General features: G+C 41.6%; 1 protein-coding gene across 4 annotated transcripts in view; it reads left to right on the forward strand.

The window, feature by feature from the left end:
* Window positions 1-22,594, forward strand: part of DICER1 (dicer 1, ribonuclease III) — a 292,090-nt gene that overhangs the window by 43,927 nt on the left and 225,569 nt on the right. For all 4 annotated transcript variants that reach the window (XM_053697503.1, XM_053697504.1, XM_053697505.1 and 1 more), the window contains exons 6-7: window positions 5,454-5,584; window positions 21,937-22,071. In XM_053697503.1, coding sequence (XP_053553478.1) covers window positions 5,454-5,584; window positions 21,937-22,071 — 266 coding nt within the window. The remainder of the gene's footprint in view (window positions 1-5,453; window positions 5,585-21,936; window positions 22,072-22,594) is intronic.

Below are 22,594 nucleotides of genomic sequence, written 5' to 3' on the forward strand. Positions count from 1 at the left end.
ACCTCTACTGATTCTCGTTTCAGTACTGGTTTGGCTTTCTACTACATGTAGATGAGTGTCCTGGGGTAAGTAAATCTTATTTTCTGTGACACTCTAAGCTATGGTTGGGCACTTTATTTATAAAGTTCTAAATATATGTATTCAAACATTTATTTGCCTTGACTCAGAATGTTCAACATTCCTTATTTTCAGACAGTCAGTTTCATATTTGGGATAATGCGTTTGAATCAATCATTTTTTTCTTACCTTAAAAATTTGACTTTTTTTTCCCTGTGGGCTGTTAGGCTCGCGGGGGCTGAAAATGCTTCATTTTATTGCGTCATTCTTGGCGCGGACTTTTTTGGCGCAAAAAATCTATTTCTGTTTCCGGCGTCATACGTGTCGCCGGAAGTTGCGTCATTTTTTTGACGTCCTTTTGCGTCAAAAATGTCGGCGTTCCGGATGTGGCGTCATTTTTGGCGCCAAAAGCATTTAGGCGCCAAACAATGTGGGCGTATTATTTGGCGCCAAAAAATATGGGCGTCGCTTTTGTCTCCACATTATTTCAGTCTCATTTTTTCTTTGCTTCTGGTTACTAGAAGCTTGTTTATTGGCATTTTTTCCCATTCCTGAAACTGTCATTTAAGGAATTTGATCAATTTTGCTTTATATGTTGTTTTTTCTCTTACATATTGGAAGATGTCTCACGTTGCATCTGAGTCAGAAGATACTTCAGGAAAATCGCTGTCTAGTGCTGGAACTACCAAAGCTAAGTCTTTGGCTGATGTTGCTGCAGCTTCAACTTTTTGGTTGGAGACTTTAGCACAACAAGTAACAGATCATGATTCTCATAATATTATTCTTCTTCTTCAGCATGCTAATAATTTTATCTGTGATGCCATTTTTGATATTATCAGAGTTGATGTCAGGTTTATGTCTCTAGCTATTTTAGCTAGAAGAGCTTTATGGCTTAAAACTTGGAATGCTGATATGGCTTCTAAATCAACTCTACTTTCCATTTCTTTCCAGGGTAACAAATTATTTGGTTCTCAGTTGGATTCCATTATCTCAACTGTTACTGGTGGGAAAGGAACTTTTTTACCACAGGATAAAAAATCTAAGGGTAAAAACAGGGCTAATAATCGTTTTCGTTCCTTTCGTTTCAACAAAGAACAAAAGCCTGATCCTTCATCCTCAGGAGCAGTTTCAGTTTGGAAACCATCTCCAGTCTGGAATAAATCCAACAAACTGGAAACTCTGTGACTGGGTGTCACAGATAACCTATAGGAGGCGCTTACTTAACAGGTGGTGTGGGTGGCCCTAGTGTGAATGTGTAATAATCAACACATATGTAAATAAAAACATAACTAAAGTACAAAATTACTATAGAATATAAATTGTTAAAATCATATAAACTTAATTGGAAAATTAATATGATATGTAAATCAAAAAATATAATAATAAAATAAAAATGCAAATGTATATATAAACATACACACGTTGTACTGGAAGATGTCCAATATAAACGGTGCAAATAAAAAGTCCCAAATAAAGTCCGTCTGAGAAAGGGAAAAGTGGAGAAGGCAGCTCTCAGTCTTCACTTCACAAGTGATGTAATTTTCTTATATGGACAACTGTAAAAAACAGAAACAGAGGCGCCACATGTGTAGATCAATGGATACCAAGATGTATATCTGGACAAGACACAGGATACTCACAAACGTGAAGGCACTCTCTTGTGCCTGTTAGAGGCAGGCTGGTATTCTAAACAGCAAACCAGCTGGCTGTGTATACGAATCCCCGTCGTGATGTCCTGTCTCTCCAGGACATCACGACGGGGATTCGTATACACAGCCAGCTGGTTTGCTGTTTAGAATACCAGCCTGCCTCTAACAGGCACAAGAGAGTGCCTTCACGTTTGTGAGTATCCTGTGTCTTGTCCAGATATACATCTTGGTATCCATTGATCTACACATGTGGCGCCTCTGTTTCTGTTTTTTACAGTTGTCCATATATGGAATAAATCCAAGCCTTCTAGAAAGGCAAAGCCTGCTTCTAAGTCCACATGAAGGTGCGGCCCTCATTCCAGCTCAGCTGGTAGGGGGCAGGTTACGTTTTTTCAAAGAAATTTGGATCAATTCTGTTCACAATCTTTGGATTCAGAACATTGTTTCAGAAGGGTACAGAATTGGTTTCAAGATGAGACCTCCTGCAAAGAGATTTTTTCTTTCCCGTGTCCCAGTAAATCCAGTGAAAGCTCAAGCATTTCTGAATTGTGTTTCACATCTAGAGTTGGCTGGAGTAATTATGCCAGTTCCAGTTCTGGAACAGGGGATGGGGTTTTATTCAAATCTCTTCATTGTACCAAAGAAGGAGAATTCCTTCAGACCAGTTCTGGATCTAAAAATATTGAATCGTTATGTAAGGATACCAACGTTCAAAATGGTAACTGTAAGGACTATCTTGCCTTTTGTTCAGCAAGGGCATTATATGTCCACAATAGATTTACAGGATGCTTATCTGCATATTCCGATTCATCCAGATCATTATCAGTTCCTGAGATTCTCTTTTCTGGACAAGCATTACCAGTTTGTGGCTCTGCCGTTTGGCCTAGCTACAGCTCCAAGAATTTTTACAAAGGTTCTCTGTGCCCTTCTGTCTGTAATCAGAGAACAGGGTATTGTGGTATTTCCTTATTTGGACGATATCTTGGTACTTGCTCAGTCTTTACATTTAGCAGAATCTCATACGAATCGACTTGTGTTGTTTCTTCAAGATCATGGTTGGAGGATCAATTTACCAAAAAGTTAATTGATTCCTCAGACAAGGGTAACTTTTCTGGGTTTCCAGATAGATTCAGTGTCCATGACTCTGTCTTTAACAGACAAAAGACGTCTAAAATTGATTTCAGCTTGTCGAAACCTTCAGTCACAATCATTCCCTTCGGTAGCCTTATGCATGGAAATTCTAGGTCTTATGACTGCTGCATCGGACGCGATCCCCTTTGCTCGTTTTCACATGCGACCTCTTCAGCTCTGTATGCTGAATCAATGGTGCAGGGATTACACAAAGATATCTCAATTAATATCTTTAAAACCGATTGTACGACACTCTCTAACGTGGTGGACAGATCACAATCGTTTAATTCAGGGGGCTTCTTTTGTGCTTCCTACCTGGACTGTAATTTCAACAGATGCAAGTCTCACAGGTTGGGGAGCTGTGTGGGGATCTCTGACGGCACAAGGAGTTTGGGAATCTCAGGAGGTGAGATTACCGATCAATATTTTGGAACTTCGTGCAATTTTCAGAGCTCTTCAGTCTTGGCCTCTTCTGAAGAGAGAATCGTTCATTTGTTTTCAGACAGACAATGTCACAACTGTGGCATACATCAATCATCAAGGAGGGACTCACAGTCCTCTGGCTATGAAAGAAGTATCTCGAATTCTGGTTTGGGCGGAATCCAGCTCCTGTCTAATCTCTGCGGTTCATATCCCAGGTATAGACAATTGGGAAGCGGATTATCTCAGTCGCCAAACGTTGCATCCGGGCGAATGGTCTCTTCACCCAGAGGTATTTCTTCAGATTGTTCAAATATGGGAGGTTCCAGAAATAGATCTGATGGCGTCTCATCTAAACAAGAAACTTCCCAGGTATCTGTCCAGATCCCGGGATCCTCAGGCGGAAGCAGTGGATGCATTATCACTTCCTTGGAAGTATCATCCTGCTTATATCTTTCCGCCTCTAGTTCTTCTTCCAAGAGTAATCTCCAAGATTCTGAAGGAATGCTCGTTTGTTCTGCTGGTAGCTCTGGCATGGCCTCACAGGTTTTGGTATGCGGATCTTGTCCGGATGGCCTCTTGCCATCCGTGGACTCTTCCGCTACGACCAGACCTTCTGTCGCAAGGTCCTTTTTTCCATCAGGATCTCAAATCCTTAAATTTAAAGGTATGGAGATTGAACGCTTGATTCTTAGTCAAAGAGGTTTCTCTGACTCTGTGATTAATACTATGTTACAGGCTCGTAAATCTGTATCCAGAGAGATATATTATAGAGTCTGGAAGACTTATATTTCTTGGTGTCTTTCTCATCATTTTTCTTGGCATTCTTTTAGAATTCCAAGAATTTTACAGTTTCTTCAGGATGGTTTAGATAAAGGTTTGTCCGCAAGTTCCTTGAAAGGACAAATCTCTGCTCTTTCTGTTCTTTTTCACAGAAAGATTGCTAATCTTCCTGATATTCATTGTTTTGTACAAGCTTTGGTTCGTATAAAACCTGTCATTAAGTCAATTTCTCCTCCTTGGAGTTTGAATTTGGTTCTAGGGGCTCTTCAAGCTCCTCCGTTTGAACCTATGCATTCATTGGACATTAAATTACTTTCTTGGAAAGTTTTGTTCCTTTTGGCAATCTCTTCTGCCAGAAGAGTTTCTGAATTATCTGCTCTTTCTTTTGAGTCTCCTTTTCTGATTTTTCATCAGGATAAGGCAGTGTTGCGAACTTCTTTTGAATTTTTACCTAAAGTTGTGAATTCCAACAACATTAGTAGAGAAATTGTGGTTCCTTCATTATGTCCTAATCCTAAGAATTCTAAGGAGAAATCGTTACATTCTTTGGATGTTGTTAGAGCTTTGAAATATTATGTTGAAGCTACTAAGTCTTTCCGAAAGACTTCTAGTTTGTTTGTTATCTTTTCCGGTTCTAGAAAAGGCCAGAAAGCTTCTGCCATTTCTTTGACAGCTCATTCTACTAGGTCAGTTTCTACTTCCTGGGCGTTTAGGAATGAAGCTTCGATTGATCAGATTTGCAAAGCAGCAACTTGGTCCTCTTTGCATACTTTTACTAAATTCTACCATTTTGATGTATTTTCTTCTTCTGAAGCAGTTTTTGGTAGAAAAGTACTTCAGGCAGCGGTTTCAGTTTGAATCTTCTGCTTATGTTTTTCATTAAACTTTATTTTGGGTGTGGATTATTTTCAGCAGGAATTGGCTGTCTTTATTTTATCCCTCCCTCTCTAGTGACTCTTGCGTGGAAAGATCCACATCTTGGGTAATCATTATCCCATACGTCACTAGCTCATGGACTCTTGCTAATTACATGAAAGAAAACATAATTTATGTAAGAACTTACCTGATAAATTCATTTCTTTCATATTAGCAAGAGTCCATGAGGCCCACCCTTTTTGTGGTGGTTATGATTTTTTTGTATAAAGCACAATTATTCCAATTCCTTATTTTTTATGCTTTCGCACTTTTTTCTTATCACCCCACTTCTTGGCTATTCGTTAAACTGAATTGTGGGTGTGGTGAGGGGTGTATTTATAGGCATTTTGAGGTTTGGGAAACTTTGCCCCTCCTGGTAGGAATGTATATCCCATACGTCACTAGCTCATGGACTCTTGCTAATATGAAAGAAATGAATTTATCGGGTAAGTTCTTACATAAATTATGTTTTTTTTATATATATATATTTTTTTCTAGCTAAACAAGTTGATCATCAAGTGTCTACGATCAGGACTCATTCTGATTTAAAAGTGGGGGAATATTCAGACATAGAACTAGCAGAAAGCTGGACAAAAGAGAAATGGAACCAAGAGTTTGTAGATCGTCAGGTAAATATGTTGTAGCCTTGTTACGTGGCACATTAGCACGGTTGTTGCATCCTTTAAAGAAACCATAAACACAGAGTTTAAGAAAACATTTTCAATATTTAGTTTGCCTTATTTTCCTGTTGTTAGAGTTTGAAAATTCAGGTTTCCAATTTTGACAACTGTAAAGGCACGTGGCAGCCTAACCTGGCCACATATCTGCCCCTAACTGGATCCAGAATATATATATATATAAATAATTTGGTCTAAATATAGCTTTAGCAACATATTTATAAAGTTATACAAAACTAAAGTTAGGCATGTGTCAGCTCCTAACAGCAGTTTAATACTAGAATTATGGCTATATTTCTTATGTAAAAGATATTGGATAGGGAACTGTTTTTTTTTTTTGTGTTTTTTTTTGCGCTATCTTAAAGGGACATTGTACACTAAAAAATAATTTTCAATTTATTGTATTTAAAAGTGTATGTACTGTGTCAAATATCTTCTGACAGCTTGTATATATTTTTTTTTTATTGAAAAGTATCCGATTTTTGAATGCACTTACCAAACCTTTCGTTGCTGTATATATACATTCATAAATTTTCAATTTACAGAGCACAGCTCGCTCCCTTTGTGACCCGAGTAAGTGCATGCATGGGATTCCCCCAGTTGCGTAAGCGCTATTGTAGAATCGGTGTCATGCACAAATAAAAGCTCGTTCATGTCAAACGCTAGCAGAAAAAAATGTGGATTAGAGCCAGCTGTGTATTATCTGGAGAGAAGCCTTTACCGCCTGCCTTACACCATAAACCTATATATAAATCACTGTCGCTGAATAAAATGTCTGATCTAATAATGTCAATGACCCAATTTCCCACTAATGCACCTGTGTACCTCAAAACAGCTATTTGATATATAAATCTGTGATATAAAAGACTGAAGCAGAGAATTATTAGGCTATTATTATACGCCGGTTGGTTGTAGGAACCATCCTTTGCTCATAGGCTGATCTATATGCGCGGCCACCTAAAGGCTGTTTATAAGAGGTATTAAGTAAAGTCAGATACATATATACTTGCACTGCTATATAAAGTATATGGAAAGCAGTCCTAACACAGCTGGATATAGAGTGAGCTCAGATACGTACACAAACAAGTACGGCTTGGTTGCCACATTTATTCCACAATGCAGTACAATAGGAAGAAAATAAAATTTCATGACATAGTAATAACTAAAAGTACACACACCGGAGTGTATGCTCATCAAAATGATAGTTTGGGTATAACCTGTCCTCCACTTGCTGGTCATTTTTTTTTCTGTGAAAAGCCGATGTTTGCTTATGCATGCTACAAGAACTGGCAGAGGGATGGGAGACTGAAGGGACACAAGCTGGCAAAAAACAAAGCCTAGCCTAAGCAAACAGCAGCTTTTCACTGACTCAGATGGGAACGGCCAGCAAGTGGCAAATTATAGCCACACCGTCATTTTGATGAGCGCAGATAACATGGCAGACAGTGAGTCTGCACGATTTATATATGGTTGATGATGTGCTCACTCCTGTGTTCAATTTGCATCTTATCAACTATTAGTTATTATTTTTTTTCCCCCCCACAACAGGAGTGAAATGTAAATTTTGATGAATTAAAGTGCCCCTGTTTTTAATCGAATTTTTAAAAACCGGGCACTTTAGCATCAAAATTTACATTCACTTTTATATACTTTTTTTTTTTTTTTTCTTAAACGGGAAGAGTCCACAGCTGCATTCATTACTTTTGGGAAATACAGAACCTGGCCACCAGGAGGCAGCAAAAACTCCCCAGCCAAAGGCTTAAATACCTCCCCCACTTCCCTCATCCCCCAGTCATTCTTTGCCTTTTGTCACAGGAGGTTGGCAGAGTAGTGTCAGAAGTTCGAGAGTCTCTCATGGAAGGTTCTACTCTTCGCAATGGGACTGGAGTTTTAAGTAGTCCTGTCAGCCTCTCAGTGAGATCATGGATGAAAGTTAGAGTCCGGAGATGCAGGGAGAGTTTTCCTGCGAACCCATCCCTACTCATAACAGCTCCTTTGTAATCGGCGTTGACGAGTTTTGCTTCCTACCTTATTCACTCAAGTCCATGTCAGAAGCAAGGCTACAATCTGTCACACTTGAAGGGCCGTGCTCATTTTCCACAGCGTAGATTCCGGTAAGATCGTTTCATTTTATTTCGATATGTGAATGTAATGTTAACAAAACAAGGTAGGGTCCCAGTGGGACTCCTTTTATCTTAATGTGGAATCATGGCTTAATATCTCCTGAGATGGTTATTGAACAGGGGGGACTTTAATCATGTTTGTTATGTGGTTCTATCTGCAAATGTGTAGCAATACCTAGGTGTTCGGCCTTTCATAACATAACTGCCTTATCTCAGTGACGCAATCTCGAGATTGTGCGCCCTTTTGGTGACTGGCGCTGTGCACCTTGTGATGGGTGCAGTTACGTTGTTCCTCACTTCCGTATGCTGACACTGTGCGACAGAGAGAGTCTGGCTCGTGAGTTGTCTGGTTCACAGGAGGTGTTGAGTGCCCCAGCCGTTGGGTTTTAAAAAGGGTGCCAGTTCGTTTTTTTTTTTTTTTAAAAGAAATTTTTTATTGAGGTTTGAAAAACAAGTGCAAAGCAAATGAAAATTTGCCATAGTAAGAAGTAAAAACAATATAAAATGAAAAGTGCACATATATATGTAGGTACAATGCTCCCCCCACACAAGTAAAAATAATATATGTATTTACATATTGTCATAGCTTCATAATATTTAGAGATAGGCAGGTGTAATGAAAACCCCATTTTTTGATAAAGGTAAATACCTCTTAATGTATGAGTAGGTCACTTTTGGACCCTCTTATAGATAAACATATTATGAATATATATAGTAACAAGAATAAAATATATTCGTATAGCAGATTGTGATAGGGTTCCCTTCATATGACTGAAACCAATAAGGCCCCTTTTGGACTCTCATACACATATAGGAGCGGAAAAGGAGAAGTTAAAGACTGACTTGCTACTGTAATTTAGTGTCTTGAAAATATGGCATCCTGTGTCTAGCCCCAGCCATGGTCATCTAATCTACATAAGCTATATGAAAAGCGAAAGTGTTTAAGTAATATATGCTTATATTTCCATCCCAGTGAGATCTGTTGGCGGCCAACATAGTAAACCTCCACAGCTTAGGGGTCTGCATATCCCTAGAGGGGGAAATCTGTTGACAACATTATAAACTGATGCATAGCACCTTATACATAGCATAAAGCATGAATTAAACCAGAAGGACTGTGTGAAATAAGTTGAAACATAAAACAATCAATTTACAGAAAACGCTTTTCAGGGCTAGAAGCATTCAGTACTTTGGGAGTAGTATCCCTAATTTGCACGCTAATTAGGAGACCTTACATTATAACATACTAGCAATTTTCTGTCTTTCTAATTATCATGAACTCAGAGATATTTAATGATCCTGGAATGAACGCTATGTAACTGAGAGATCGTACTAGAGTGAACATAATACCGACTACCTCCCAAGACCTAGATATATACAGTAATAGTCAGCAACATCTGTATAGTATAGACTAGGCAAAGAGTGAAACATAACAACCAAACATATAACATATTTACACACAGGGAAACTACTGAAGCGTTAGGTCAACAGACCGTTAATACCAAGTTAATAAGCATCAATTTCTATAGTCCGGTCTGCCTTTAACATTAAATTGTGTCCGGGGATCGCAGACAGCCAGCTGTTTCAACTTTGGGGATTACCCGATCCCTCTTCTGGAAAATGTCCCCAGTCTGTTAAGTATCTTGAGGGTGAGGATCTCCCATAGAGGCCAAGTGCCCCTCATTAACTCTAAATAGTAGCGTAGCTGCAAACTAGAAGAGCGGCTCCCTGCATCTTGTAGCCTTCCATGCAATTCTAGGTGATCATCAGCTGGTTTATTCATGGCAAGGAGAGCTAGTGCGCGTGTCGGTATAACCACCACACCGACCTGAATCTCCTGGGTAATCTCGACAGTATCTGGAACTCCCTCGTGGTTCGTTGGATGCGCAGAACTCCCGGACACTAGGCTTAGTAGGTTTAACTCCTTGATACTGTTCACAGTGCTGTGTATATAGGCCGCGGCCATCTCTGCACCGACAGCCGTGTCTTCACTGCAACTCTCCTCCAGAGTGCTCCCTTGTTCGTAGCTGTTTGCATTCAGCTCCTGTCTTTCTGAAGCTCCAGAAAAGCAATGCCGCACTAACTGGATCAGTTACGCAAAGTGTTCCTTTAGCGTGTTACAAATATTTTCTTCCCATGCCATTGCTGCGGACTCCATCACAATCTCCCTACAGCCTATCCGGATGTAGCGTAGGAAATAAACAAGTCAGTCTCTTAAATGGAATTGTTTATTCTTTTTGAAACTCCTAAGTTTGAAAGGTTAGGAATTAGGGACAGCTCGCTGAGCTGCTGGACCTGATTTGTCAGGACTTAGGGAGGGTAGATGAGGGCCAGGCCGTTTAGAAGGCCTCCGCTGCGCACCCCATCTAATCAGGACTGCGTGGCTAAGAATCTAGATGAGTGATATATTGATCTGTTCCTGAGGTATTCGTCTCTAAAACTGTTGTCAAATAGGTAGCAGATTATACAGCAAAGGGATGATAAACAGCGGATCTATCAACCCCTAGTCTCAGCCAAAACTAAAAAGCAGCCATCTTGGTCGGTGTATGGACCCGCCCCCCCCGTGCCAGTTCGTTTTTGTCATTTTTGTAATCCTAAAATTATGTAGGATTCTGCTATGTTACACGGATGTCTCCAATACAGAGAATGCATCTTGTGATGAATATGAATTGGCCCGGGTAATCAATGCCCATCAGTTATGATCCGTTCTAGAGTACTCTCTTCTCCCGAATCAGGGAGCTTAGTGTGTGTTGAGCCATCCGCCTCCTAGATTTCAATGTCCCCTGAGGCGTGTGCCCCAGACCCTTTCTCGGCTACGCAAGCGGGTGTCCCTATGGCCTTTACTCCTCCGGAGGGTAGCTTGTTTCCTCCAGAGGTTACGGCACGGTTCTGCATGGCTAGTTCTATGGCGTTGACTCATTTTTATCTCCCAAGTGAAATATTTCTAAGATATTGTCCGTGTTCTGTTAACCAGGGCCCGTCAGGCGTGCGATTGCCCGATTCAGTTCGGCCTTCTGGGGAAGCGCTGGCCTCTGAGACTTCAGGGGCCCCAACCTCGGGGCCAGGATCTTTTGTTGATCCTGCGAGGCATGATTTTGCCTTCCATGATAGGCTTGCACGTCTTCGTGTTCTTTTAAGACATGTTTTGGCAATTTTGGAGGATCACAGTCCGAGTGGGCCGAGGGATCCGAGGCCTTAGATGCTGGATGTCAAATTGGATATGACGTTTGGTGATGAAGCCAATCTCCTTAACAACTCTGTTTTATTTTTTATTTATTTCGGTTCCAGTTCTGAGCTTGGGGGAATGGGGCCTCTGATCGTCTGGTCCCGGCTCATTCACCTTGGATGTTCATCCGACGGGTGCTTGCTTCATTTTATTTTTTATCTGGATTGATGTGTTTAATTTTCTTTAAGGGACAATGAACCCAAAATGTTTTCTTCTGTTAATCAGAGCATGAAATTTTAAGCAACTTTCTAATTTACTTTTATTATAAAATTGTCTTTATTCTCTTGGTATCTTTATTTGAAATGCAAGAATGTAAGTTTAGATGATGGCCCATTTTTGGCGAACAACCTGGGTTGTTCTTGCTGATTTGGTGGATAAAGTCATCCACCAATAAAAAGTGCTGTCCTGAGTTCTAAACCAAAAAAACCTTAGATGCATTCTTTTTCAAATAAAGATAGCAAGAGAACGTAGAAAATTTGATAATAGGAGTAAATTAGAAAGTTGCTTAAAATTGCATGCTCTATTTGATTCATGAAAGAAAACAATTGGGTTCAGTGTCCCCTTTTAAGCTCATGTCTGTTAGATTTTAGTTTTTAAGAACATTCTTCTCTGGAACAGTTACTTGCGATTCTGTAGTCGCGTGGGCACTTCCTTGGAAGTTGCACACTTTTTGAATAATAGAATTATGTTTTCTAGTTCATTTATCTATCCTTCGGGTCAAATTGTCCTTATACCAGGCAGGTACTGGTCGGACGCTTTTCGGCTGTTACCTGGGTCCATGTCACCCTCGTGGTGTTGATTTTATCCTGTCGGATTCTAAATGTCACTTGGCCTATTGCTATGGACTCCGGGCTCGGATCCTATCGAAGTATGAGGCCTACTGTTTAATTTCAACCCCTCTGACTGGAAGGTTGTAAGTACCGATCTAAGGTCGGCTGTTTTGGGCCACTCACCTGGGATACAGATCTGTTTTTTGCAGATGTCATCTTCTTTCTTCAGGTCCCTGGGCACTCAGAACCGTAATTTTCATTCCTTTGGAGTTGGGAGATGTGAGTGACCTATGTGGTGTTCCGAGTGGCGAACTATTTGTGTCTTCACTCAAAGTTCTTACGGATGCTGACTCTCTTAGCCTATTAAAAATTTTCTTACAGTGGCGGAGCCTCCTTCCTTCCCGCCTTGGATGGATCATCTGGTCTGGAAGTGCGGGCATGTTCTTCTTCCTCTGCTTAGAGTTCCGTTACTCTAAGAGGTGGTGTACAGAAGTTCTTGCCTTCTGTGTGGAGCTGCGAGGCTCCAGCTTTTACCCTGTTTATAGAGGTTTCTTTTTGGAATATCGATCCTACAAGGATCTTTGGCTGTTGTCTCTTCCATATTATACCCTTGGTCTGACCACGGTCTCAACGTTTGGCTGTTTCTGCATCCTTGTTGCAACTCTAGCCTTGGGGCTTAACAATGAAGAGTCGAGGTTGGTTACAGGCGGTCACCCTTCTGGGGTCAGGTAGTAACATTTATCCTCTGTTTTATTGGGGCTTTGTGGAGGGTGCCTTACGTCTATCTGTGGGGTGGCTAGCAAGGTCCAGAGTTCTCATTCACCTTCGGGTGTTGGTGCTTCCTTTCAAGTGTGTTTAACACGTGTTCACACTTGTCTATGAGATTTCCTTGCGATCCAAGTGCACTGAGTGCCGAATTCTTAAACTGTTCAGGAGCTATTTCAGACTCTTGGATCTGAGGCTGTTGCTAGATCGCCAAGTCTATGTACTTTAGATAGTGCGCTCCTAATCGTAGGAAGAAGCTTAGAGTTCCTCTGGAAGTTCAGATCTTTTGATCGATTCCGTTTTTAGAGGACCCTGGCCCAGGCCATTTCTCTGCCTAGATGGGTGTGGACGGTTAGGTCTCACCTTATGTATTTGTGGTCCTGTGTGCCTCTCAGAGGGGGGTGGGGCCCTGTTTTTCGTGGGAGATGCCTATCTGCCTGTGGCTTAGGTTCTAGGTCTTTCTGACGGGTCCCTAATGGTCTGCTGGCGCATTGGATGTTCCTGTAGACTCCAGGTGTCTTTCAACTGGGTTGGCGATATGGCCGAGGGGTCTCGCCTCTATGGTAGGGTGGTTTTGCGTTGTTTTCATTCCCTTCTCTTCTAGAGCAGGGTTTGGGTTCTCCTGGTTTGGAGTTACCTTAATATCTGATGTGGCCAACAATGGCTTAGTGGTAAACTGTTTCCTTGAAAGCTGAAGGTCAAGAGTTCAAATCCAGCTATGGCTATGTACTCTTCATAATGCAAGTCCTACAAATATCCTTGCCTAAAGCAGCTTTATATGGCGACCTATGGGTCCTTGTCTTTCTTGCCTTGTAAGGGTCTTTTCCCTTCTGGAGTTTTCAGAATCCTGGAAAGGGAGATGCGATGTTGTGACTGGTTCCATCATTCCTGCAGCGAGAGGCTTAGGGTTTGAACCCTGTTGGGGCTCCTGCTAAATGTTGAATTCTGATATATAGATGTTGGGGTCTGAGGGCCCTCTTCCCTTGAGAAGTGTTCCTTTTTTGGGGAAGACAGCAGTGTAGGGGGTCTCGTACCTGTGCACAATGCTTATCCTTAATCATGGTAGCATGCCGTTTGTAGTAGTGGTCAGAAGTCTACCCCGGGGCTTTGTTCCTCGTTGACCCTTCCTTTCTCTTCCAAAGGTTTGGGACTCTTGTCTTCTGTCTTTGACTAGCCTTTGGGCTGGGACCATTTACCCTGGAGGGAAGCTTGGGGATCGGTTATCTATTAAGTGTTGACTGTTTTCTTACAGATTTGGGCCTCCCCTTGGTTGGGAGGTTTTTTGATGTCCTCTTTTCTACTGGCGGTTGGTACTGGGAGGGGTCGCTCATTGGGTCCCTGTATTCGGAGGGCTGTGAGCATTTGTAAGGTTAACAGTTTGAAACCAGCTACAGCTATTTCGCTTTGAATGTGTGCTAGCAGGCTTTAAAACGCCTTTCAGTGGTTTGGGTTTTGTGATGGTTGAGTCAGCTTCCTACCTGGAAGCTGGTCATTAATAGTTCCTGTTCAGACGGTTTGGTGTTCTCGTGGAGAGCTCTTTCCTAAACGCTGGGATAGTTATCCTATTGCTGCTGTCTCTGCTGGTCTAGCCTGCAGGTTTCTAATCTGATACGAGGCAATAGGGAACTCCTTGTTTTTCCGGAGTACCTTAGGGTATGTGACTGGATCAGAAATATGAGGGTGTCCCTCGAGTCCTTTTTGGGATGTGTTTCCCTGTGTATGGATTTTTTTTTATTTTTTTATTCGGTCCTTGTGTTTCTATGGAGTTTCTATTGGTTGTTCTATGTTTGTTGAGCCGTGTGGAAAGATCCTTTTGGATTTTTCCTGGGAATCTGTTCTCCTTTTTGGGGGCAGATAGCGGTCCTTGTCTTATGGCCGGGTACCTTCATGGGAGTAGTGTCCCACAGTGCTGCCTCCTCGGAGGCTGTTTTTGCTCGACGGACTCTGGGACTGAGTGGTCTCTAGTTCAGCTTTGCTGGCAGTGTAACTAATGTGCAGTTACCTGGGCTTCGGATTTTCAACTGTGTACATATTTTTATATGGTGTCAGATAATTTCAGGATGTGGTGCCTTTCGAAGCGGCCGCCTTTTGTACCCACCCGTTGTTTGCATTCAGTGTCCTCTAGCTTGGGTATTGGTTTCCCAAAAGTAATGAATGCAGCTGTGGACTCTTCCCGTTTTAAGAAGAAAAACATAAATTATGCTTACCTGATAATTTTCTTTTCTTCTGGCGGGAAGAGTCCACAGCTCCTGTCCGTGTTTTTATCTATGAGGCGGCAGTAATTTTTTTTGTTCTTCTGGCACCTGTTTTTTCACCCTGTTATTTCTCTTACTGTTCCTTGTTCCCTTGGCAGAATGACTGGGGGATGAGGAAAGTGGGGGAGGTATTTAAGCCTTTGGCTGGGGTGTCTTTGCCTCCTCCTGGTGGCCAGGTTTTGTATTTCCCAAAAGTAATGAATGCAGCTGTGGACTCTTCCCGTCGGAGAAAAAAAAATTATGCTTACCTGATCATTTTCTTTTCTTCTAACATTGGTGTGTCCGGTCCACGGCGTCATCCATAACTTGTGGGAATATTCTCTTCCCCAACAGGAAACGGCAAAGAGCACAGCAAAAGCTGTCCATATAGTCCCTCCTAGGCTCCGCCCACCCCAGTCATTCTCTTTGCCGTTGCACAGGCAGCATCTCCACGGAGATGGTGAAGAGTATGTGGTGTTTAGTTGTAGTTTTTGATTCTACTATCAAGAGTTTGTTATTTTAAAATAGTGCTGGTATGTACTATTTACTCTGAAACAGAAAAGGATGAAGAGTTCTGTTTGTGAGATGAGTATGATTTTAGCAGCAGTAACTAAAATCGTTTGCTGTTTCCACATAGGACTGTTGAGATGAGATAACTTCAGTTGGGGGAAACAGTTAGCAGACTTCTCTGCTTAAGGTATGACTAGCCATATTTCTAACAAGACTGTGTAATGCTGGAAGGCTGTCATTTTTCCCCTCATGGGGACCGGTAAGCCATTTTCTTAGTCTCAAACAGAATACAGGGCTTAATATGGGCTATAAAACTGGTAGACACTTTTATGGGCTAGATCGATTGCTTTATTTGGGCATTTTATACACTTTGATGTTAAAATTCACACTTTATCACTTTGGGGAACGTTATTTTCACGGCAGGCACTGGCTTAGACACCTTCCCAGTCAGGAAGGGCCTTCTTGTAGTAGGCAGAGCCTCATTTTCGCGCCATTATTGCACAGTTACTTTTGAGAGCAGGACATGCAGCTGCATGTGTATGGGTCTGGAAGTAGTTGAAAAGATCCCTAGAAGGCTTCATCTGGTATCGTATACCCCCCTGGGTTTGGTAAAGTCGCAGCAAAGGCTGTAGCTGGGACTGTAGAGGGGTTAAAACTATAAACAGCTCCTGTTTTGTCATTTTAAGGGTTAAAGGTCTGAAATTTGGGGTGCAATGCTTTGAATGCTTTAAGACACTGTGGTTAAAATTGAACAATTCCTTCATAGTTTTTCACATATTCAGTAAAAAAGTGTGCCCTGTTTAAAATTTAAAGAGACAGTAACGGTTTTATTTTAAATCGGTTTTTGTACTTTATTGACAAGTTTAAGCCTGTTTAACATGTCTGTGCCTTCAGATAAACTATGTTCTGTATGTATTGAAGCCAATGTGTCTCCCCCTTCAAAATTGTGTGATAATTGTGCCATAGCGTCCAAACAAAGTAAGAACAGTACTGCCACAGAAAGTAAAGTTGCCCAAGATGATTCATCAGATGAGGGAGTAGACATAGTTCTACATCATCTCCTTCTGTGTCTACACCAGTTTTGCCCACGCAGGAGGCCCCTAGTACTTCTAGCGCGCCAATGCTTGTTACTATGCAACAATTGACGGCAGTAATGGATAACTCCATAGCAAATATTTTATCCAAAATGCCTGCATTTCAGAGAAAGCGCGATTGCTCTGTTTTAAACACTGTAGAGCAGGAGGGCGCTGATGATAATTGTTCTGTCATACCCTCACACCAATCTGAAGTGGCCATGAGGGAGGTTTTGTCAGATGGGGAAATTTCTGATTCAGGTAGAATTTCTCAACAGGCAGAACCTGACGTGACATTTAAATTTAAATTGGAGCATCTCCGCACACTGCTTAAGGAGGTGCTATCTACTCTGGATGATTGTGACAACCTGGTCATTCCAGAAAAATTGTGCAAGATGGACAAGTTCCTAGAGGTTCCGGTGCACCCCGACTCTTTTCCTATACCCAAGCGGGTGGCGGACATAGTGAATAAGGAGTGGGAGAAGCCCGGCATACCTTTTGTCCCCCCTCCTATATTTAAGAAATTATTTCCTATGGTCGACCCCAGAAAGGACTTATGGCAGACAGTCCCTAAGGTCGAGGGGGCAGTTTCTACACTAGCTAAGCGCACTACTATTCCTATCGAGGATAATTGTGCTTTCAAAGATCCTATGGATAAAAAATTGGAGGGTTTGCTTAAAAAGATTTTTGTACAGCAAGGTTACCTCCTGCAACCTATTTCGTGCATTATTCCTGTCACTACAGCAGCGTGGTTCTGGTTCGAGGAACTAGAAAAATCGCTCAGTAGAGAGACTCCGTATGAGGAGGTTATGGACAGAATTCACGCACTTAAGTTAGCTAATTCCTTTATTTTAGATGCCGCCTTGCAGTTAGCTAGATTAGCGGCGAAAAATTCAGGGTTTGCAATTGTGGCGCGCAAAGCGCTCTGGCTAAAGTCTTGGTCAGCGGACATATCTTCCAAGACAAAATTGCTTAATATCCCTTTCAAGGGTAAAACCCTTTTTGGGCCAGAATTGAAGGAGATTATCTCAGACATCACTGGGGGTAAGGGCCACGCCCTCCCGCAAGATAGGCCTTTCAAGGCCAAGAATAAGTCTAATTTTCGTTCCTTTCGCAACTTCTGGAACGGACCGGCCTCCAACTCTGCAGCCTCTAGACAAGAGGGTAATGCTTCGCAAACCAAACCAGCTTGGAAACCGATGCAAGGCTGGAACAAGGGTAAACAGGCCAAGAAGCCTGCTGCTGCTACCAAAACAGCATGAAGGGGTAGCCCCCGATCCGGGACCAGATCTAGTAGGGGGCAGACTCTCTCTCTTTGCTCAGGCTTGGGCAAGAGATGTTCAGGATCCCTGGGCACTAGAAATAGTTTCTCAGGGTTATCTTCTAGAATTCAAGGAACTACCCCCAAGGGGAAGGTTCCACATGTCTCACTTATCTTCAAACCAAATAAAGAGACAGGCATTCTTACATTGTGTAGAAGACCTGTTAAAGATGGGAGTGATACACCCAGTTCCAACTGTGGAACAAGGTCAGGGGTTTTACTCAAATCTGTTTGTAGTTCCCAAAAAAGAGGGAACTTTCAGACCAATTCTGGATTTAAAAATTCTAAACAAAATGGAAACAATTCTAACAATTTTACCTACAATCCAGGAGGGTCAATTTATGACTACCGTGGATTTAAAGGATGCGTATCTACATATTCCTATCCACAGTGATCATCATCAGTTCCTAAGGTTCGCCTTTCTGGACAAACATTACCAGTTTGTGGCTCTCCCATTCGGGCTAGCCACTGCTCCAAGGATTTTCACAAAGGTACTCGGGTCCCTTCTAGCGGTTCTAAGACCAAGGGGCATTGCAGTGGCACCTTACTTGGACGACATTCTGATACAAGCGTCGTCTCTTTCAAAGGCAAAGGCTCACACAGACATCGTTCTGGCCTTTCTCAGATCTCACGGGTGGAAGGTGAACATAGAAAAGAGTTCCCTGGCTCCGTCGACAAGAGTTCCTTTCTTGGGGACAATAATAGATTCTTTAGAAATGAAGATTTTCCTGACAGAAGTCAGAAAGTCAAAACTTCTAAACGCTTGTCAAGTTCTTCACTCTGTTCCACGTCCTTCCATAGCTTAGTGCATGGAAGTAGTAGGGTTGATGGTTGCAGCAATGGACATAGTTCCTTTTGCATGAATTCATCTAAGACCATTACAACTGTGCATGCTGAAACAGTGGAATGGGGACTATACAGACTTGTCTCCAGTGATTCAAGTAGATCAGAAGACCAGAGACTCACTCCGTTGGTGGCTAACCCAGGATCACCTGTCCCAGGGAATGAGCTTCCGCAGACCAGAGTGGGTCATCGTCACGACCGACGCCAGTCTAGTGGGCTGGGGTGCGGTCTGGGACTCCCTGAAAGCTCAGGGTCTATGGTCTCGGGAAGAGTCTCTTCTCCCGATAAACATTCTGGAACTGAGAGCGATATTCAATACTCTCAGGGCTTGGCCTCAACTAGCAAAGGCCAGATTCATAAGATTCTAATCAGACAACATGACGACTGTTGTTTACATCAACCATCAGGGGGGAACAAGGAGTTCCCTGGCGATGAGAGAAGTGACCAAAATCATAAAATGGGCGGAGGATCACTCCTGCCACCTATCTGCGATCCACATCCCAGGAGTGGAAAACTGGGAGGCGGATTATCTGAGTCGTCAGACATTCCATCCGGGGGAGTGGGAACTCCACCCGGAGATATTTGCCCAGTTGACTCAATTGTGGGGCATTCCAGATATGGATCTGATGGCGTCTCGTCAGAACTTCAAGGTTCCTTGCTACGGGTCCAGATCCAGGGATCCCAAGGCGACTCTAGTGGATGCATTAGTAGCGCCTTGGGCCTTCAACCTAGCTTATGTGTTTCCACCGTTTCCTCTCATTTCCAGGCTGGTAGCCAGGATCAAACAGGAGAGGGCCTCTGTGATCTTGATAGCTCCTGCGTGGTCACGCAGGACTTGGTATGCAGACCTGGTGAATATGTAATCGGCTCCACCATGGAAGCTACCTTTGAGACAGGATCTTCTAGTACAGGGTCCATTCGAACATCCAAATCTAGTTTCTCCCCAGCTGACGGCTTGGAAATTGAACGCCTGATTTTATCTAAGCATGGGTTTTCAGATTCTGTGATAGATACTCTGGTACAAGCCAGAAAACCTGTAACTAGAAAAATTTACCATAAAATATGGAAAAGATATATCTGGTGTGAATCCAAGGGATTCTCATGGAGTAAGATCAAAATTCCTAGGATCCTTTCCTTTCTCCAAGAAGGTTTGGATAAGGGATTATCAGCAAGTTCTCTAAAGGGACAGATTTCTGCTTTATCTGTCTTGTTACACAAACGACTGGCAGCTGTGCCAGATGTTCAAGCTTTTGTTCAGGCTTTGGTTAGGATCAAGCTTGTTTACAGACCTTTGACTCCTCCCTGGAGTCTGAATTTAGTTCTTTCAGTTCTTCAAGGGGTTCCGTTTGAACCTCTACATTCCATAGATATCAAGATGTTATCTTGGAAAGTTCTGTTTATGGTTGCTATTTCTTCTGCTAGAAGAGTTTCTGAGTTATCTGCTCTGCAGTGTAATCCGCCCTATCTGGTGTTCCATTCAGATAAGGTTGTTTTGCGTACTAAACCTGGTTTCCTTCCAAAGGTTGTTTCTAACAAGAATATTAACCAGGAAATAGTTGTGCCTTCTTTGTGTCCGAATCCAGTTTCAAAGAAGGAACGTTTGTTACACAATTTAGATGTAGTTCGTGCTTTGAAGTTCTATTTAGAAGCAACAAAGGATTTCAGACAAACGTCTTCTCTGTTTGTCGTTTATTCTGGCAAGAGGAGAGGTCAAAAAGCTACTGCTACCTCTCTTTCCTTTTGGCTGAAAAGCATCATCCGATTGGCTTATGAGACTGCCGGATGGCAGCCTCCCGAACGCATCACAGCTCACTCTACTAGGGCTGTGGCTTCCACATGGGCCTTCAAGAACGAGGCTTCTGTTGATCAGATATGTAAGGCAGCGACTTGGTCTTCCCTGAACACTTTTGCCAAATTCTACAAATTTGATACTTTTGCTTCTTCGGAGGCTATTTTTGGGAGATAGGTTTTGCAAGCAGTGGTGCCTTCCGTTTAGGTAACCTGATTGGCTCCCTCCCTTCATCCGTGTCCTAAAGCTTTGGTATTGGTTCCCACAAGTTATGGATGACGCCGTGGACCGGACACACCAATGTTGGAGAAAACAGAATTTATGCTTACCTGATAAATTACTTTCTCCAACGGTGTGTTCGGTCCACGGCCCGCCCTGGTTTTTTAATCAGGTTTGATGATTTTCTTTCTTTAACTACAGTCACCACGGCACCCTATAGTTTCTCCTGTTTTTTTTCTCCTGTCAGTCGGTCAAATGACTGGGGTGGGCGGAGCCTAGGAGGGACTATATGGACAGCTTTTGCTGTGCTCTTTGCCGTTTCCTGTTGGGGAAGAGAATATTCCCACAAGTTATGGATGACGCCGTGGACCGGACACACCGTTGGAGAAAGTAATTTATCAGGTAGGCATAAATTCTGTTTTTACTGCTGCGATTACCCTGTATCTAAGCCTCTGCAGACTGCCTCTTATTTCAGTTATTTTGACAGACTTGCATTTTAGCCAATCAGTGCTGACTCCAATAACTTCACAGGAGTGAGCACAATGTTATCTATATGGCACACATGAACTAGTGTTGTCTAGATGTGAAAAACGGTCAAAATGCACTGAGATAAGAGGTGGCCTTCAAGGGCTTAGAAATTAGCATATGAGCTTACCTAGGTTTAGTTTTCAACCCAAAATATCAAGAGAACAACTAACAACTAAAATGGATAGTTGTTTAAAATTGCATGCCCTATTTGAATCATGGAAGTTTAATTTTTGACTAGACTCCCATTTTTTGGTCTTCTCTAAAACAAACTGGGACTGTAATGTTTTGCAAAAAAAAAAGTTTACTTCTAAATGTGTATTTCCAATAATTCTGAAGTAAAAATACAAAATTTTAGTGGTGACATTTTTAAAATGTGTATTTTACAAACAGTTTTTTTGGGGCCAAAATGTCACTTGAAAATAAGTTTTTCTTTAATGTGCATGAGACTGTGAACTTCTAACCCTCTTCAGTTATTTCACTGTTAAACAGCAATAAGCATTTTTTTCTTCTTTTCTTCATAAAAAAATAACATTTTATAAACATCCACTCAGAACCTTGCATAAGTTTATTTTAGAATCCAACTTAGTTTGGTTTTAAATACACTGCTTGGAAAAAAAGTGAATTTCAGTACTGTTAATAAAACCTGAAGTAATTTAAATCCATTTGTTTTCTCCGCTATTTTGACAGTTGGCAAAAAATTTTCAGAGTGAATTTTAGCCTAAAACTTTTAGCACAAAAGCAATTTGGTTAGTGTCAGCTAACGTTCTTGATATAAGTTGTCAGTTCGTTTACTGAAGGAACATTAGAAACATATGATATTTTATTTTCACAATTTAATCCAGACGTGCACAAAGGTCTCAAATGAGCTTTTTATGTTAAATAATTCTCTCATATGATTTTCAGGTATTGGTCATGACGTGCCACATATTCTTAAAAGTTCTGAAAAACGGAATCTTATCTTTGTTGAAAATTAACTTGTTGGTATTTGACGAATGTCATCTTGCAATCCAGGAACATCCATATCAGGAAATCATGAAGGTAGGACTTGTACTTATGTACATTTCTGTATTTGTATAAGAGAAGATTTAATTTCTTTTCACTCTTATAGCGCTATTCAAAGTTTCTGTGCAATTCCCTAGACACCGGAAGCAGATTTTTTTGAAGGCACAGATGGATGTTGAACGTAGCAAAACCATGTTATCTGGTTTGATCATAATTACAGTATACAAAGTCAAGGTTGCAAAACGCGTTAGAAAATATGATTGCAAACCTTTTGGAATGATTTATAGTAGGGCATTTAGTCCTTTCTTTCTCGAGCTTTAAGAGCTGAAATAAGTGGGAAGTATCTAATTTTGGAGTTTATCATGAATTTATGAGAATGATTGATGTTTTTCTCCATTAACCCCTTAAGGACAAGGCCATTTTTCAATTTCTTACCCTTAAAGGGACACTGTACCCAAATTTTTTCTTTTGTAATTCAGAAAGAGCATGCAATTTTAAGCAATGTTCTAATTTACTCATTTTAATTTTTCTTCGTTCTCTTGCTATCATTATTTGAAAA

Source organism: Bombina bombina, chromosome 1 (genome assembly GCF_027579735.1).
Source record: "Bombina bombina isolate aBomBom1 chromosome 1, aBomBom1.pri, whole genome shotgun sequence".
Taxonomy (NCBI): domain Eukaryota; kingdom Metazoa; phylum Chordata; class Amphibia; order Anura; family Bombinatoridae; genus Bombina; species Bombina bombina.